Raw genomic sequence first — 18,981 nt, forward strand, 5'->3', positions numbered from 1 at the left:
TACTTCTTCGTTACAATTTGGATGCCCTTTCTTTTTCTTGCCTTATTGCTCTAGCTAGGACTTGCAGCAGAATGTTAAATAGGAGTGGTGATAAAGCATCTTTGTCTTGTTCCTATTCCCGAGGGGAATGTTTTCAGCCTCTCTGTTAAGAATGACGTTGGCTGTTGGTTTTGTATTCTGACTCATAGCAACCCTATAGATGCCCTTTATTATGTTGAGGAATCTCCTTTCCATTCCTACTTTGAGAGTTTTTAATTAGGAATGGGTTTTGGATTTCATCAAATGCCTTTTCTGTGTTGAGATGATCATGTGATTCTTTTGTTTTCTGTGGTGGATTACATTGATTTTCTAATGTTGAACCATACTTGCGTATCTGGTATGAATCCCACTTGGTTGGGGTGTATTATTATTATTTTTATATGGTGCTGAATTCTATTGGCTAGAATTTTTGCATATATATTCATGAGAGATACTGGTTTGCAATTGTCTTTTTTTGTGGTGTCTTTGCCTGGTTTTAGTATCAGGCTTATGCTGGCTTCATAGAATGAATTTACAAGTATCCCTTTTCTATGTTCTGAAATAATTTTGAGTAGTAATGGTGTGAGCTCTCCTCCTGAGTGTTCGGCAGAATTCTCCAGTGAAGCCATCTGGGCCAGAAGTTTTTTGGGGGGGAGTTTTTTTTTGTTTTTAAATCTTTTCAATCTCGTTTTGTTACAAGTCTGTTCAGATTTTCTACCTCAGTTTGTGTTAGTTTAGGTAGGTAGTGTGTTTCTAGAAATCTGTCCATTTTCTCTTAGGTTTTCAAATTTGTTGGAGTATAGTTTTTCATAGTACCCTGTTATGATCCTTTTTATTTCAGTTGGGTCTGTGCTAATGGCCATTTCGTTTCTTATTTGGGTTATTTGCTTCCTCTGCTATTTTTCTTTTGTCAGTTTGGCCAATGGTTTCTCAGTTTTGTTGATCCTTTCAAAGAACCTAACTTTTGGTTTTCTTGATTCTATTGTTTTTCTATTCCCTATTTATTTCTGCTGTGATCTTTATTATTTCCTTTCTTCTGGTGGCTGTAGGCTTCTTTTGCTGTTCTGTTTGTTCAAGTTGTGTAGCTAATGTTTTGATTTTGTCCCTTCTGTTTTGCTATGTACATCTACTGCTGTAAATTGACCTCTCAGCACTGCCTTTGCTGTGTCTCAAAGGTTTTGGTATAATGTGTTTTCATTCTCATTTGATTCTAGGAATTTTTTTTATTCCATCTTTGATTTCTACTACCCAGTGGTTTTTAAGCAAGGTGTTATTCAGTTTCCATGTATTTGATTTTTTCCCCTTGCTCTTCCTGTTATTAATTTTTGCTTTTATGGCATTGTGATCAGAGAAGATGCTTTGTATTATCTCAATGTTTTGGATTTTGTTGAGAGTTGCTTTGTGGCCTAAGATGTGGTCTATTCTGGAGAATGTTCCATATATGTTGGAAAAGAATGCATACTTTGCTGCTGTTGGGTGGAGTGTTCCATATGTCTGTGAGGTCATGTTGGTTGATGTGGCCTTTAGATCGTCTGTATCTTTGAGTTTCTTTCTAGATGTTCTGTCCTTTACCAAGTGCTGTGCTGAAGTCTTCTATTATTATGGAACTGTCAATTTCTCTTTTCAGTGCTGTTAAGAGTTTATGTGTTTTGGAGCCCTATCGTTGGGGGCATAGATATTATGGTTATGTCCTCATGGTGGACTGGTAATCATTATATAATGCCCTTGTCTTTTATGGCAGGTTTCATTTTAAAGTCTATTTTATCTGAGATTAGTATTGCCATTCCTCTCCTTTTAGGTTTTTTTTTTCCATCCTTTGATTTTTATGTCTTTGTTTCTAAGGTGTGTCTCTTGTAGAAGGCATATTGATGGGTTCTGCTTTTTTATCCATTCTGTCAGTGTCTTTTTATGGGTGTATTTAAGCCATTTAATGTTCAGTGTGATTATCGATAGGTATGATGAGTTCATTGCTGTTATTTTGTAGTGTTTTTTCTGTGGGACTGACATTTTCTTTGTTCCTTTTACTCTCCTATGCTGAATTCCTTTTGTGGATTTTTTTCTTTGATTTTTGTAGATTTTTGTGTTTACTGAGACTTTTTATTTTGATGAGTAGGTTTGTTAACTTTGTGGTTACCTTGAAATTTACCCTTATCTTACTAAGTTTAAACCAGTCTTTTATTACTTGATGTCGCCTTGACTTCCTGTCCATTTGAAAGATCTATACCTACAAGGTTTATTGTTCTGATGTTACTGTCATTTACAGGTTGATGTCTCTGGTTCCCTGTTGTAAATCTTTTAGTGTTGTTTTATCCTTGAGAGTTCATTACCTAGGTTGGTATCTGGCTGATGCTGATTCCATTTGGTGCTTGACTGAGTTCTGTATCCCTTCATTTGACACTTAGGGTTTCAGGACTGACATTTGTATCTGTTTTACTTAGTTTTCTGGGTCTTTGCTGCAGAGGGATGGCATGGTACTTCTGTCTATAGTGCAATGCTGGCTCTGCCTCCTCAAAATGGGATTCAATTTATAGCAACTAAAAGTGAATGCAACTCTGGAAAAAAGCTGTTGTATAATAAACAGGAAATCCTTGTTCTTCACATGTCTCTGGTTGGTTGGTTAAGAGCTTCATCTAAGCTAGTGGCAAAGCAAGCCATGGATTCCGACAGCCCAGGAAGATGCTTTGGGGTGCTGAAGAAGGGATCCCCAAGAAGTCCACAGCAGCCTATATAACACTGCTAATAACATGCAGTGAGGAAGACCAGGACTCAGCTTCTATTTCATTTCATTTTATTACAATCTTGTCCTTGTGTTCCATAAGCAGATGGCTATTCAAGACACAACCCAAAGCACTCCTAAAACTGACCTTGTTAACATTCAAGTCTCTCATGTCTTTCTCAGTATATTAAATCAAAAGAAAAAAAAAAATCTTCAAAAAAAGAAAAAGTCAATGGGCTTTAGTTCATCCCAGGAAAAGCACCTTTACTAAACAAAATTTGCCAGGAATTTGACCATATACACAAAGCAGCAGATAAGATTCCTGGTAGAAAAGAACGACTCTCAATGGAACATAAATAGATCCCCCCCAAGTATACATATTTCACATGAGTGTGTGTGTGTGTATATATATATGTAATATATTAAAAGGAATTTGGTTTCTACCCAAAAAAAACTTATTCAGAAATAATAAATCAATATCCTGAGACGGGGGAAGGAGGGTGATGCAATCCATGTTCCAGATCCAACCTGCACCCCCTGGACACGCTTCCCCACTGTACACTATATACACTGCCAGCGAGTGGGATGGGGTCTTCCCTGCCCCCTACCCCATCCCCAGCAAGTCCAGTGTTTATAGAAAAGTGAGCAGGGAAATCTGGGAAGAAAGGTCCCTGTGTAGCCCCCAAGCCTGTCTTGTAGAGCATAGGAGCCACTGGGGGTGGATCCCAATCCACCTCACCCTCTGCCTGCAAGTGCTTGGGGTCCCAGGAGTGGGGCTGCACAGCTGTTTTTAACAGCAAGCCCAACTATGGAGTCTGCCCCAGGCCCTGGAGATCTCTGTAGTTGGGCTGTCTGGGTTTCGCCTGGGATCAAGTGGCTTTGGGGAAGGGAAGAGGAAGTTTCCAGACCCACCAGGTCTCAGCCTTGTGGCCTGTGTGTGCACATGCACACAGACGTGCATACTTTACTGGAGGTCAACAAGTTGCAAACGAGTGTTCTCTTGGGCGTGTTAGGCTAGTGTCTGCTGTAGGGTAAAGTCAGTGTCATCACTGCATTCTAGGGTTGCCACATGGATGTGGATTTGTTCAAAAGAGATCACTTCTTTGAAGCCGAAGCTACAGAAGCCACTCTGTACATCTAGGAGTGCAATCCTCTTAGGGCTTGGCACAGTGTTTTCATTAAAAAGATAAACAGGAGAAATGTGTGGGAGCCCCTTTCCCCATCCTAAACCCTTTCCTGGCACCACAGGCAAAGAGAAAAAAGAGCTGGCACGATCAGACAGTGTGCACCAGTCGTCCTAAGGTTGGGAGCTGCTGGCCCAGGAGGCGAGTTCAGTCACACGCAGCCGTATTCATACCACACTGTCTGCTGGTCCCCGCCTGGCTCTGGGGACGCCGGCATGCTCCTGGAGCTGCCCCCTCGGCTGAAGTCCTCTGGGCCCCGGCCAGCGTGGGGAACCAAGTCGGGAGACCGCCCTGGGCTCTTGGCAGGGGGCCCCTCGCTGTACCCCTGTGCTGGGAGCCCGTCCCCCTCTGAGAGGCTCAGCCCCACCTGGACAGGGGCAATGGTGGCCACTTCCCCTGAGTTTGGGGGCGTTTTGGGCTTAGTCCTGGCAGCCGGGGCTGCTGCAGGTGAGAAGTACTGGAGCTGGGTGCTGCTGCTGCCACTCCCAGTAGCAATGGCTGAGGCTGTTGCTGAATGCTGCAGTGGGGCCAGCCTCTCCTCCTTCGGAGGGGCCAGTGAGAAGCGCCTCATGTCCAGCGGCCGGCTGCGGGGGCCTGGGACCTGACAGGAGCTGCCAGCCTTTCCCACAAGCGGGGTGCGCTCCCGGGCCAGGCCATGGGTGCTGGGGGGTGTGAGGCTTTGTAGGGGGTGGCTGCCTGCCTCTCTGCCCTCTGAGGCCTCTGGGCCCCCTGGTTTCTGAGGGGATTCCTGTTTGCAGGCCTCTGGCCCGCTGGCCTGAAGGAGGTCGGCTGAGGCCAGGCTGAAGGCCCGGCTCAGAGATGCACTCCGGCTGGTGGGTATGTGGGCAGGTGTATGGGCAGTTGGGGGCGTTGTGGCCTGCCGGGGTCTGCCCAAAGACAGGCTCTGGGGGTGCTGGGCCTGCCTCGGAGAGACACTGGATGGGGCCTCAGCCTCGGCTGCTCTGAAGTTCGGCCTTACGTACTGCCCAGGCTTCAGCAGCCTCCCCTCAGAGGTGCTGACAGCCATCTTGATGGTGGGGGCCACAAAGCTGGTGGGCATCTTGGCCTTCCTGAAGTAGTCAGTTAGCAGGTCATCCCGGCAACTGGGAGTGTCCTGCAGAGAGCGGGGAGAATGGAGGGGCAGGAGTGAGACCCAGACAGGCCCTCGGGGAACCCGCCTCCCAAAGGTCACCCCTGTGCCCCTCTTGCTCAGCTTCTCCAAGGCATACAAGTCATCCCCACACACACGCTGTCCCTGGCCAGGATGGGGCAGGGGGCACTACACAGGTCATCAGGGGAAGACCCCCAGACACCACTCAGGGCAGCTCCCTAACTTTACAAATAGGAAACAGACCCAGAGAAGGAAATGCCTCGTCCAAAGCTGCTCAGCTTTACATAAAGGCCAGTCCTGAATGCCTGGCCAAGGTCAAGTGTCTCTTTGTCATGTCCCACCGAGCAGACCTGCTGGTGTGAACCCGACCTCTTCCCTTTGTCCCTCCAAGGTGCCCAGGAACATCACAAGGGCTGCACCTTGGGCCACCGACAGGCAGAGAAACTAAGACCAGCTCCTGAAAAGCCAGAACCACCCATACTCAGGACCATGGGGTGGGGTGGGGCCAGAAAGGCAGAAGGCTCGGAATTGAGAACAGTGAGGCCGCACGGGGAGTGAACCGCACGTGATGGCCCAGCCCATTGGCTGTCCTGATGAATTGCTTCCCAACCCAGCAGCCACTGCCCAGGATGTGCTCCCTAGGCCAGGGAACTGGGTCCCCTGCCACCACCTTGGGGATAGGTGGAGCTGCCTAACAGAGATCTGAGGGCCCTGCTTGGGTAACTCTGTGGCCTCTGCTGGCACCTCAGCCTGGAGGGCCAAGCGGAGCTCTCTGAGCTGACGAAGGCAGAAGAGGAGGAAGGGAAGTGAGCTCATGGGTGACTCAAGACCAGCTGATGTGTCAGCCCTTAGCCCGTGGAGGCTTGTCGGGCACTCAGTCGGGAGGATGGGTCAGTGGCTCAGGAGCCAGCTGTACCTGGGGACATCTCCTGGCTGTGTGACTATCTGGGTGCTCACCATGACAGAAAGCAGTCTGCTGTGCTACATCATTGAGGGTGCTCAGTAAAAACCAAAGCAAACCAAACCCACACCCGTTGCTGTCAAGTTGATTCCGACTCATAGTGACCCCTCAGGACTGAGCAGAACTGTCCCATAGGGTTACCAAGGCTGTAATTTTTCTGGGAGCAGACTGCTACATCTCTCTCCCATGGAGCAGCTGGTGGGTTCTGACAGCCGACCTTTTGGTTACAGCAGAGCGCTTAACCACCACGCCACCAAGGCTCCTTTCAGTAAGAACACAAGGCCCCATTTATCCCGTGCTCACCATGTGCCAGGCACTGTTCTAGGAACCACACGTGCAATCACAAAGAAGCTCATTTAATTCTCAAAACAGCCTTGCACGTGCTGTTTGAAGGTAGTATGGAAACGGCCTTTAATAGGTAAGGAGGCTGAGGTGGTAGAATTAGCGTGGCCGACCTGGCATCAAAACCCAGGGTGGGCGGACTCCAGAGCTGTTTCCGCACCACTGGGCTCCTCTCTGCGTAATTCCACATCTTTGATACCCACTTTCAAGAGACTACCCTCTCTGGCCACTCAAGGTGACAGGGCCCCATCTCGTGACACCCTCTCCCAGCATCATTCACACTCAGGTAGTGGAGGGAGGGATGGGGGGAGAAGGTGGGAGACCAGTGTCACGTCTCTAGGGATGGGAAGGCACCATCCGCATGGAGAAGAAGGGTGGGGGTGCGTCAGGTGCGTGCGGTTACTGGGATGAGCCCCCTGGGCAGACAGCAGGAAGCTGCTCTCCACAAAGCCCTGCCCGATCCCAGCCTTAGCGCTATCTGTGCCCCAACCCACGAGCTGGCCTGGCTCTCCCGTCACGACAGCCACGAGCCTTCATGGATGCATGGCCTGTGGCTGCTTTCGAGCTACCATGGCCGAGCTGAGTAGCTGCAACAGAGACTGTACGGCCCACCAGGCTAACATATTTACTGTCCCCTTTAGAGAAAAAGCTTGCCAACCTCTGCTGAGGGAAACTCCGAGCAAGGTGATCCCCGCCCCCACTGTGGACACTCAGGGCTCTGCCACTGCACTGAGTGGGAAGCCCTGACCCTGCCACTGGGGGTGCTGGCAATACCCCGTACCCCCCTCCATGTGGCCATGAGCTCTGCCTGCTCACTTTATCAGTCGGAAGCAGTCTCTGAGGTTGGGGGGTGATTCCCGGCACTGGATGACTTGCTGGCTAATGGCTATCCTCCCAACGCCACACCGCCCCGCACCCAGGCCCTGCTCCCCCGCCCTGTTCCATTCTGTGGCTCCGCTGCTGAGGCTCCTGCACAGCCCTGAGCCAGGGAGAGGAGAGAGCCACCCCGTGGCAGCGCCCAGGGCACTCACGTGGGTGGGGGAGCTGCGGTTGCTCTCCTCCAGAAACTCCTCCAGGGTGACCATCTCGCTGCTCGGAGAGGCAGAGCACAGCCGCCCTCCAGCAGGGGGTTGGGCCACACCCCTCTTCTGAACGCCCTCTTGCAGCAGGGGCCCGTTTCGGGGCGGGGGGTACTCATGGCGGCCTAGGGTAGGGCGCCCTAGGGTGCTGGCCTCGCGGGGAGTGGCCGCGTCCTTGCTGGGGATCAGGTCTTCACTGCTGAAGCTCTCAGACCTGCCATGGAGCTGGTCGGAGGAATCTGGGTGTTGGGACGGGGCGACATAGAACAGCTCATGTCAGTCTTCCACTTGCTGGACTCCAGGGGCTCTGTACTGCCTCTGACTCACTCAAGACACAGGGCTTGCCCCTCCCAGGCTGGGATTTTGGATGTTACAGGGCATTCTGGAATCCTTAGAGTTCCACTTTGACATTTAAGAGCAAAATAAGCTGAGATGAAAGTGAAAAGAGTCTGCGAAAGCTTAAATTAAGAATAGCTGTAAGGCAGGACACTCTTTAGCTCACATCCACTCATTTACAAAAGGCTTCTTTAGCACCTACGACATGCTAGGTCGCTATGAGTTGGAATCCACTGGATGGCAATGGGTTTGGTTTTTGGACATGCTAGGTGCTCTTCCAGGGGCTGGCATGTGGTAGGAAAGAAAAAAAAAATCCTGTCTTCATGGAGTTTACAATCTTGAGGGAGTGGGTCCATGTGTGTGGTAGGCAGATAATAAATGAGCAAATAAACAAACACAAACAGTGTCAGATGGTGCTAAGTGCAACTCAGAGAATTAAAACAGGTGACACAGGTTCTGCTTCCCCCTGGGATGCAGGAAGCTGAAAATAGCATCACTCCTGTAAGAACAAGCTGGACAAACTATTGAGTCATAACTTTTCTAAACCTATTGGAGAGCTGAGGTCACAGGACACCTAAGCAGCCTGAAATCCAAGCACAGACAGGTCCTTCCAAGGTCAGACAGGCCCCGCCAAGGTCAACGGAACACAAGTACTAACTTACCTGGGCAGAGCATGGGAGAAAGAGACACCAGGTGCCATACAAGCAGAATTTTCTACAATTTCAACCAGCTGCTAAAGGCTGAAGGTGGGCTTTCGTGAGAATACAGAACCACTCAGAGTTGCAGACATAGGCATATAACACCCATTCACAGGCTCTCCCCATGCACTTCACCAGGTGCTCAGGAGAAGGACTGGAGACAGGGCAAGAGACTGGAGGTGCAAGTCTGGAGGAGAGCAGCAGCCACCCCTGTGGGAAAAGCACAAAGACCTGCCCAGGTCCTTCTCCCCTACAGAACAAAAGCCTTAAGCCAGCGGGAGAGCAGAGGCAACAAACCCTGTCACCCCTTGAGCACAAGTGAAGACCCTTTGTGATGGGAGAAGGGGAAAAGAAAACACCTCTGCCCCTGGAATCATCCTGGGCCCAGATCATTAAAGGTCTCCTACAGTGGGCGAATTCTCGCCTCCATGCAGGAGACTTGATTTTGATTCCCAGCCAATACACCTTGTGTAGCTACCACCTGTCAGTGGTGGAATGTATGTTGCTATGATGCTGAACATGTTTCAAAGCATCCAGACTAACATGGACTAGAAAGAAAGGCCTGATGATCTACTTCCAAAAATCAGCCAATGAAAACTCAATGGATCACAATGGTCCAATCTGCAACTGATCGTGGGGATGGCACAGGACCAGGTAGTGTTTCGTTCCATCGTGCATAGGGTCACCATGAGTTGGGAGCCAACTCGACGACAGATAACAACAATAACACTGCTGGGGAAACGTCAAGAATCTCTCTCCCACATAAGACTTGCCGAACATACAGGGAAGAGTTTGGCTGCCTAGGGAAAGGAGGGAGAAACCTAGCTTCCCTCATGAACCAAAGGTTAGACTAGAAGAATCTGAAACTGGTCATACGCTGAGGGTAACCATAGCAACAACAAAACCCAAACTGAGGTCATCTCCTAATCTGATTGACTCAACTCCCATAATGAAGACTTACCTCATCAAGAAGCATTACCATTTACAGGTACATATACTATTTACTTCATTCTCTACTCTCCTACATCCAATGTCTGGTTTTCAACAAAAATTTACAAGATACACAAGAAAGCAAGAAAAACAACACACTACACTGTCAAGAAATAAAGTATAATCAGAACCAGACTCAAATATAAACCAGATACTGCAATTATCATGCAGAAAATTAAAAACTGTGGATAACATGCTAAAGGCTACAAAGATAAAAGTAGATAACATACATGAACAATGAAAAGATGGCAAAAATCAGCCGAGACAGAAACTGTTAAGAAGAATCAAATGAAAATGATAGCCATAAAAAACACAGTACCAGAGACGAAGCATGCCTCTGATGGGCTTATCAGGAGATTCAACATAGCCAAGGGAAAGAAATCAGTGAATCTGAATATAGATCAGTGGAAATTACCCAAATCATAATATAAGGAGGAAAAAAGAGTGAAAACAAAACAAAGAAACAGGACAAAGTACCCTCTAGCTGTAGGACAACATCAAATGGTCTAACATCTGTAACTGGAAACCCACAGGAAAAGAGAAGAGGGCTGAAAAGATACTTGAAGAAAGAATGGCTGAGAATTTTCTAAAAACAATGGAAGCTATCAAACCACAGATCCAAGAAGCTTAAAACAGCACCAAGAATGTTAAAACACCACCATCCACCTAGACACATCATATTAAAAGTGCTGAGAATCAAGCATGCAGTGAAATTCTTGAAGGCAGCCATATGGAAAAACGGTACATTATATATTGAAGAACAAATTATATATAACAAATTTTTCATCAGAAACTGCAAGCTAGAAGACAATGGAGTAACAGCTTTAAAATGCTCAAAGGAAAAAAAAGTCAAGCAAGAATTCTTAACCTAGCAAATATGCCTTTCAAATATAAAGACAAAATGAAGACGTTTTCAGACAAAACATGCAGGTAACACATGCAGAGAGTTCATTACTAGCAGGCCTGTGCTAGAAAAAAACGTTCAAAGATATTCTTGAGACAGGAACATAATACTCAACCAAAAAACTGGATCCTCAAAGAGAAATGAAATATTCCTAAAATGGTTAAAAAGAAGGAAAACGTCTTTTATGTTTTACTTATAACGTCTTTTAAAGATAATTGACTGTCTAAAGCAAAAATAGTAGGAATGTATTACGGGTTTACAACATATATAAAAATAAACTGTATGACAATAATTGCACAAATGAAGAGAGGGAGGAGTTGGAGTACACTATTACAAGGATCTTACACTATAGCTGAAGCAGTATGATTTTATTTGAAGAAAGACTGTGATTAATTAATGGTGTATACTGTAAACCATGGAAGCAACAGTCAGGAAATCAAATGACTTATTGCATTGGGCAAATGTGCTGCAGAGGACCCCTTTAAAGTGTTAAAAAGCAAAGATGTCGCTTTGAGGACTAAGGTGCGCCTGACCCATACCATGGTATTTTCAACTGCCTAATATGTCGGCGAAAGCTGGACAATGAATAAGGAAGATGGAAGAAGAACTGGTGCCTTTGAATTATGGTGTTGGTGAAGAATATTATATACCATGGACTGCCAGAAGAATGAACAAATCTGTGCTGGAAGAAGTACAGCCAGAATGCTTTGGAATTAAGGATGGCGAGACTTCATCTCACATAGTTTGGACAAGTTATCTGGAGGAACCAGCCCCTGGAAAAGGACACCATGCTTGGTAAAGTAGAGGGTCAGCAAAAAAGAGGAAATCCTTCAATGAGATCATTTGACACAGTGGCTGCAACAATGGGCTCAATCATAACAAGGAGTGCGAGGACAGCACAGGACCGGGCACTGTTTTGTTCTGTTGTCTATAGGGTTGCCAAGAGTCAGAACCAACTCAATGGCACCTAACAACAACAACAACATTGTAAACTCTAGGGCATTCACCAAAAAATTTTTTAGTAGAGATGGAATATCCCATGTGTCTTTCAGACTGTCCTACTGTGGTGCCTCGTGTATTGCTGTGATGCTGGAAGCTATGCCACCAGTATTTTAAATACCAGCAGGGTCACCCATGGTAGACAGGTTTCAGCTGAGCTTCCAGCCTAAGACAGACTAGGAAGAAGGACCTGGCGGTCTCCTTCTGAAAAAATTAGCCAGCAAAAATCTAATGAATAGCAGCAGAACAATGTCTGATATACTGCCAGAAGATGAGCTCCTCAGGTTGGAAGGCACTCAAAATACGACTAGGGAAGAGCTGCCTCCTCAAAGCAGAGTCAACCTGACTGATGTGGACAGAGTCAAGCTTTCGGGAACTTCATTTGCTGATGTGGCACAACTCAAAATCGGAAGAAACAGCTGCAAGCATCCATTAATAATTGGAACATGGAATGCACTAAGTACGAATCTAGGAAACTTGGAAGTCATCAAAAATGAAATGGAATGCATAAACATTGGTGTCTTAGGCATAAGTGAGCTGAAATGGACTGGTATTGGCCATTCTGAATTGGCAAATCATATGGTCTGCTATGCTGGGAATGACAAATTGAAGCTGTATGGCGTTGCATTCATCGTCAAAGAGAACATTTCAAGATCTATCCTGAAGTACAACGCTGTCAGTGATAGGATAATACCCATACACCTACAAGGAAGACGAGTTAATATGACTATTATTCGAATTTACGCACCAACCACAAAGGCCAAAGATGAAGAAATTGAAGATTATTACCACCTTCTGCAGTCTGAAATTAATCAAACATGCAATCAGGATGCACTGATAATTACTGGTGACTGGAATGCGAAAGATGGAAACAAGAAATAGTAGTTGGAAAATATGGCCTTGGTAATAGAAACGATGTCAGAGATCTCATGATAGAATGTGAAGACCAACAACTTATTCACTGCAAAAAAACTTTTTCAACGACATAAAACGGCAACTACACACATGGACCTTGCCACATGGAATATATAGGAATCAAACTGACTACACCTGTGGAAAGAGATGATGGAAAAGCTCCGTATCAGTTAGAACAAGGCCAGGGGCCGGCTGTAGAACAGACCATCAATTGCTCATATGCAAGTTCAAGGTGACGCTGAAGAAAATAAAAACAAGTCCATGAGAGCCGAAGTATGACCTTGAGTATATCCCACATGAATTTAGAGACATCTCAAGAATAGATTTGACACACTCACACTAATGACCGAAGACTAGACGAGTTGTGGAATGACATCGAGGACATCATACATGAAGAAAGCAAGAGGTCATTAAAAAGACAGGGAAGAGACTATTGGACCACTCCTACCACAGCTTCCACCAGACTGAGTCCAGCACAACTAGATGGTGCCCAGCTACCCCCACTTACTGTTCTGACAGAGATCAGAATAGAGGGGCCTGGACAGAGCTGGAGAAAAATACAGAACAAAATTCAAACTTATTAAAAAAAAAAAAGTCCAGACTTACTGGTCTGACAGAAACTAGCCCCCCGACACCCTTTTAACTCAGTAATGAAGTAACTCATGAGGTTCATCCTTCAGCCAAAGATTGGATAGGCCCATAAAACAAAACAAGACTAAATGGGCACACCAGCCCAGGGGCAAGGATGAGAAAGCAGGATGAGACAGGTAAGAGGGGGTAATGGGGAACCCAAGGTCAAGAAGGAGACAGTATTGACATGTTGTGGGGTTGTGGGGGTGGCAACCAACATCACAAAACAATATGTGTATTAACTGTTTAATGAGAAACTTGTTTGCTCTGTAAACCGTCCTCTAAAGTACAGTCAAAAATAATAAAAAGACAGGAAAGAAAGAAAAGGCCAAAATGGATGCCAGAAGAGACTCTGAAACTTGCTCCTGAAACTTACAGTACCTAAAGGGAATGGAAGAAACGATAAAGAGCTGAACAGAAGATTTCAAAGGGCAGCTTAAGAAGTCAAAGTAAAGTATTATAATGAAATGTGCCAAGATCTGGAGTTAGAAAACCAAAAGGGAAGAACATGCTCGGCATTTCTAAGCTGAAAGAACTGTGGGAAAAATTTAAGCCTCAAGTTGCAATTTTGAAGGAATCCTATGGGGAAGATATTAAACAACACAGGAAGCATCAAAAGAAGATGGAAGGAATACACAGAGTCACTGCACCAAAAAGAATTGGGTGATGTTCAACCATTTCAGGAGGAAGCATATGATCAAGTACCAATGGTACTGAAGGAAGAAGTCCAAGCTGCACTGAAGGAAATGGCAAAAAATAAGGCTCCAGAGATTGACGGAATACCAATTGAGATGCTTCAAGAAATGGATGCAGCACCAGAGGTGCTCACTCATCTATGCCAAGAAATTTGGAAGACAGCTACCTGGCCAACCGACTGGAAGATACGCATCTTTGTGCCCATTCCAATGAAAGGTGATCCAACCGAATGCGAAAATTACTGAATATTATTAATATCACACGTAAGTAAAATGTTGCTAAAGATCATTCAAAACTGGTTGCAGCAGTACGTGGACAGGGAACTGCCAGAAATTCATGCCAGATTCAGTAGAGGATATGGAATGAGAGATAGCATTGCTGATGTCAGATGGATCCTGGCTGAAAGCAGAGAATACCAGAAAGATGTTTCCTTGTGTTTTCTTGACTATGCAAAGGCATTCAACTGTGTGGATCATAAATTATAGATAACACTGCAAAGAGTGGGAATTCCAGAACACTTATTTGTGCTCATGTGGAACCCTGACATAGACCAAGAGGCAGTCGTTTGAACAGAACAAGGGCATACTGCGTACAGTCAGGATAGGTGTGTGTCAGCACTGTATTCTTTCACCATACTTAATTCAATTTGTATGCTGAGCAAATAATCCAAGAAGCTGGACTATATGAAGAACAGGGCATCAGGATTGGAGGAAGACTCATTAACAACCTGCCTTATGCAGATGACACAACCCTTCTTGATGAAAGAGGACTTGAAGCACTTATGATGAAGATCAAAAGAGTACATCCTTCAGTATGGATTACACCTCAACATAAAGAAAACAAAAATCCTCACAACTGGACCAATAAGTAACATCATGATAAATGGAGAACAGACTGAAGTTGTTAAGGATTTCACTTTACTTGGATCCACAATCAACACCCATGGAAGCAGCAGTCAAGAAATCAAACGACACATTACTTTGGGAAAATGTGCTGCAAAAGATCTCTTTGAAGTGTTAAAACGCAAAGATGTCACCTATAAGGACAAAGGTGCACCTGACCCAAGCCACGCTGCTGCCTCATTTATGAACATGAAAGCTGGACAATGAATAAGGAAGACGGAAGAATTGATACCTCTGAATTATGGTGTTGGCAAAGAATGTTGAATATCCCATGGACTGCCAGAAGAACGAACAAATCTGTCTTGGAAGAAGTAGAGCCAGAATGCTCCTTAGAAGAAAGGATGGCGAGCCTTTGTTTCACATACTTTGGATACGTTATCAGGAGGGACCAGTCGCTGGAGAAGGACATCATGCTTGGTAAAGGAGAGGGTCATCGGAAAAGAGGAAGACCCTCAACAAGATGGACGGGCACAGTGGCTGCAACAATGAGCTCAAGCATAACAACAATTCTGAGGATGGCACAGGACCGAGCAGTATTTCATTTCATGAGTCAGAACTGACTCGAGGGCACCTAACAACAACACACATTAAACTAAAAAATAATCCAAAAGCAGGCAGAGGAGACACAAAAGTCCAAAGAATAGACAATACTAACAAGATGGTAGATGTAATACAATCACATCTATAATTACATTAAATGTAAATGGTCTAAACATACCAATTAAAAGACAGAGACTCTAAGATTAGATTAAAAATGCAAGATCCAACTATATGCTAACCATAACATAAACAAATTAAAAGGATGGAAAAAGGTATAAAAATATTAATCAAAAGAAGCTGGTGTGGTAATACTAATATCGGACAAACTTCAGAACAAGGAATATTATCGAAATAATAAGTACCATTACATAATAAGAGAGTCAACTAAGACATAATAATGCTAAGTAACAAAAAAGCTTCCAAGACCTAAAGCAAAAACTGACAGAATTGAAAGGAGAAAAAGACAAATGCACAATTATAGTAAAAGACTTCAACATTCCTCTCTCAGTAATCAGAACAAGTAGATCAAAGATTAGTAAGGACATAGGAACTAATGGACCACAACTACCATGGCCTCCACCAGACTGAGTCCAGTACAATGAGATGGTGCCCGGCTACCACCCCTGACTGCTCTGACAGGGATCACAACAGAGCGTCCTGGACAGAGCCGGAAAAAAATGTAGAACAAAACTCTAACTCACACACACACAAAAAAGACCAGACTTACTGGCCTGACAGAGACTGGAGAAACCCCAAGGGTATGGCTCCCAGATACCCTTTTAGCTCAGTAATGAAGTCACTCCTGAGGGTCACCCTTCAGCCAAAGATTAGACAGCCCCATAAAACAAAGCAAGACTAATGGGGCACAACAGCCCAGGGACAAGGACTAGAAGGCGGGAGGGGACAGGAAAGCTGGTAACAGGGGACCCAAGGTAGAGTAGGGAGAGTGTTGACATGTTGTGGGGTTGTTAACCAGTGTCATAAAACAATATGTGTACCAACTGTTTAATGAGAAACTATTTGTTCTGTAAATCTTCATCTAAAGTACAATTTAAAAAAATAAATAAATTAGTAAGGACGTAGGAGACCTGAACAACACTATCAACAAACTTGAGCTAACGGACAAAACCAGAACATTCTGCTCAACAACAGAATACACATTATTTTCAGGTGTACAGGGAACATTAAGACAGACCATATTCTGCACCCTAAAGCAAACCTCAAAAAATTTAAAAAAATCAAAATCATCTGAACTATGTTCTCTGACCATAATGGAATGGAACTACTATTACTATCCCTATTCTATAGATGAAGTAACTGAGACTCAAAGGATTGTGACTTGTCCATGTTCAAAGTTGGTGAGTGGGAGAGAAGGGACTTAGACCTGCATCTGTTCAAACTCCCAGGCGTGTCCTTGAAACTGTATCATGTGGCCCCTGAACTCATCATCCTGCATTTGAGAGTCCTGTTAACTGTATTGTTTAAATTCTAAAAATGAGTCCAAAGCCAAACTTCTAAATAAATTAAAAAGTGCACAGAAGGAAAAGACTTACTTACCTTTTAGGTTAAGAGGTGAGCTGTTGCTAGATGTATTTCTACTGCTCTCTAAGCTACTTGGCCGGGACACTGGAAGGAGATGGCAACATTTAACATAAAGGGCTGATGACAAGATATATCCCAAATTAAAACCATCTAATCTGAGAAAAATTATGTAATAAAACAATTATATGCCAAAGGTAAGGCAAATGCCCTCAAGAAGGAAGGACCTTTTGGACTATCTGTATATGCCTATGAGGAAGTTTAGCTTCACCAGCTGAGCTCTAGGCTTAGCACACAGCAGGTTGGCAATAGCCTACTAACCACTACCACTACTAACTAGTAACACTAACTTCTGTTATTTATTTTTGTTAGGTTTGATGGTTTACCAGGTCTCGGGCTGTGGGTAGTGCAAATGGTTAAGCGCTGGACTACTAACGAAAAGGCTGGTAGTTCAAACCCACTCACAGATGCCTTGGAAGTAAGGCCTGGTGATCTGCTTCTGAAAAGTCACAGCTTGAAAACCCTATGAAGCAGTACTACTCTGCACACTTGGGGTCGCCATCTGATGGCAACCAACAGCAACAGGGCTGTGATTTAAAACAATTTTGTTAGCAAAGAAAATCTCATGCAGAACTCCAATACAGAAAGAAGACAGAAAATGGCTGCTCTGGGTAAAGCAAGGGTTGGGGTAGCGGTGTAGGTAGAGTTCTGCCCACCTCCCCGCCCCCATTATTGCACAGAACTTTCCAGAAAACATGGGAAAACCCCCTGCCCTAGACCATGACGGTGCAGCTTGGTGAGAGCAGGAGGTAGGAAACCAACAGGAAGGAAGACGAAAGGCTGTTGAAGGCAGGGCGTGCACAGGTGTACACAAGTGTGTGCGAGCATGCTCAGGTGCACAGGGCAACTCCACTTCAGGTGCTAAAGACCCGCCAGCCAGGCTGCATCCTCACAAAGGGTGGGTGCTGGGACCCTCAGGAGGAAAGGGAGCACTTGCTTCTCCTAGCTGTTTTTTATTCTTCAGCTCCTTTGTTTCCTTCGCCTCACGTTTACATCTACCCCAAAGGGAAAAGTCCACCTTACAGTGACAAGCATGAGAGAAGCCGGCCCTTCTGGCTGCTGCGTGTGCAGGTTCGTGACCGTCCTGGCTGCAGACTCTCAGGAGGAGCGGGACCAGCCCCGGCACAGGGCGGGCTGTGCCTCCCACGACGGGCAGAGCCACCTGTCCTGGCCTCAGTCTCCAGCAGCACTAGCATCACGGCCTCACCAGCTGCCCCGTATCAGAGTACCCCGAGAGCAAGCGCGTCTCCTATGCTGGACTGTTGAGCTGCTGGGGGCAGGACTGTGTTTGAGTCCTCCTTGCACCCCCGCCCCCGGCACACAGCTGGAGCTGACTGAACTGCACTGAGAACCTGGAGAAACACTAGGAGACACTGTGCCCACGGTTCCCCAAGGAAAGCTTGCTCATGCTTCCTGGGTAGCTGCAATGCCCCTGGTTCCCAAATGCTGGTGAGCACCCCAGCAGCGGGCAGCATGTGAACGTGCTGTGTCTGGGGGTAAGCCCCCTCAAACTTGCTTTTCATGAATTGCATAAAAGTAGAATAAGTCCCCTCTTTAAAAAGGGAAACATTTTTAAAAATATTTTATTTTTGGTGAAAATATACACAGCAAAACCTGCTCCCATTCAACAGTTTCTAGACACAATGATTAGTAACATTGGCTACATGCGTCACATGGTGTCAACATTCTTGTTATTTCTGTTCCAGTTGTTTTGCTCCCACCGTCTTAAACTCCCTGCTTCCCAACCTTCTCATCTATGCTTTAAAATAGCTCATGTCCATTTGGTCTTATATAGAGAAGGGAACATTTGAAATCAGAAATGCTCGTCTCTTTAAAAAGCCAACAATAAGCTTAACTAAAAGGAAATGGATACAAATCAATGGGACCCAGAAGTACCTTTGTTTATTCAAGCAATGTAACTCCAGTCCCTTTCCCCTTTTTCCTAACAACCAAAGCTAGAGGAATCAGAACATTTATCAAGAAAATGCTTCTGACCAGTTGATTACTAACCATAAACCTAGCCACCCAGCGAGACTCGTCAAGCTCTGCCTGCTAGCAAACATGGCAGATTCCTCCCGCTACATACCCTCCATTCAGTGCAATGACAGGAGGACTCTCTGTGTCAATCTGTTTCAGTACAGAGCCCATCTTTACTCATGTTAAGTTGTAATTTTCTATATTTGTACGAATGAATGTCACTGTCATTTTTAGACAACAGATAGGGCAGGCAATAATGCTAATTCCTACATTTATTGTTGATCACTTCGGAAATACGCTGAATTCAAGGTAAACTTTCTAAGTTGTCGTTTCTTTCTTTCTTTTTAAAGAATTATTTTCCTACCCTTTTAAGTTTTTTGTTTT

General features: G+C 45.3%; 1 protein-coding gene across 1 annotated transcript in view; it reads right to left on the reverse strand.

Annotated features, from left to right (window-relative positions):
• Positions 1-2,384: 2,384 nt before the first annotated feature.
• The window catches only part of CCDC88C (coiled-coil domain containing 88C), a 159,449-nt gene continuing 142,852 nt past the window's right edge, over positions 2,385-18,981 (reverse strand). Inside the window, exons 28-30 of the mRNA XM_004376665.2 lie at positions 16,579-16,647; positions 7,364-7,650; positions 2,385-5,032 (exon numbers count right to left, since the gene is read on the reverse strand). Coding sequence (XP_004376722.1) covers positions 4,070-5,032; positions 7,364-7,650; positions 16,579-16,647 — 1,319 coding nt within the window. The 3' untranslated portion in view covers positions 2,385-4,069. The remainder of the gene's footprint in view (positions 5,033-7,363; positions 7,651-16,578; positions 16,648-18,981) is intronic.

The sequence above is a fragment of the Trichechus manatus genome, unplaced genomic scaffold, assembly GCF_000243295.1.
Source record: "Trichechus manatus latirostris isolate Lorelei unplaced genomic scaffold, TriManLat1.0 scaffold00045, whole genome shotgun sequence".
NCBI classification, from domain to species: Eukaryota; Metazoa; Chordata; class Mammalia; order Sirenia; family Trichechidae; genus Trichechus; species Trichechus manatus.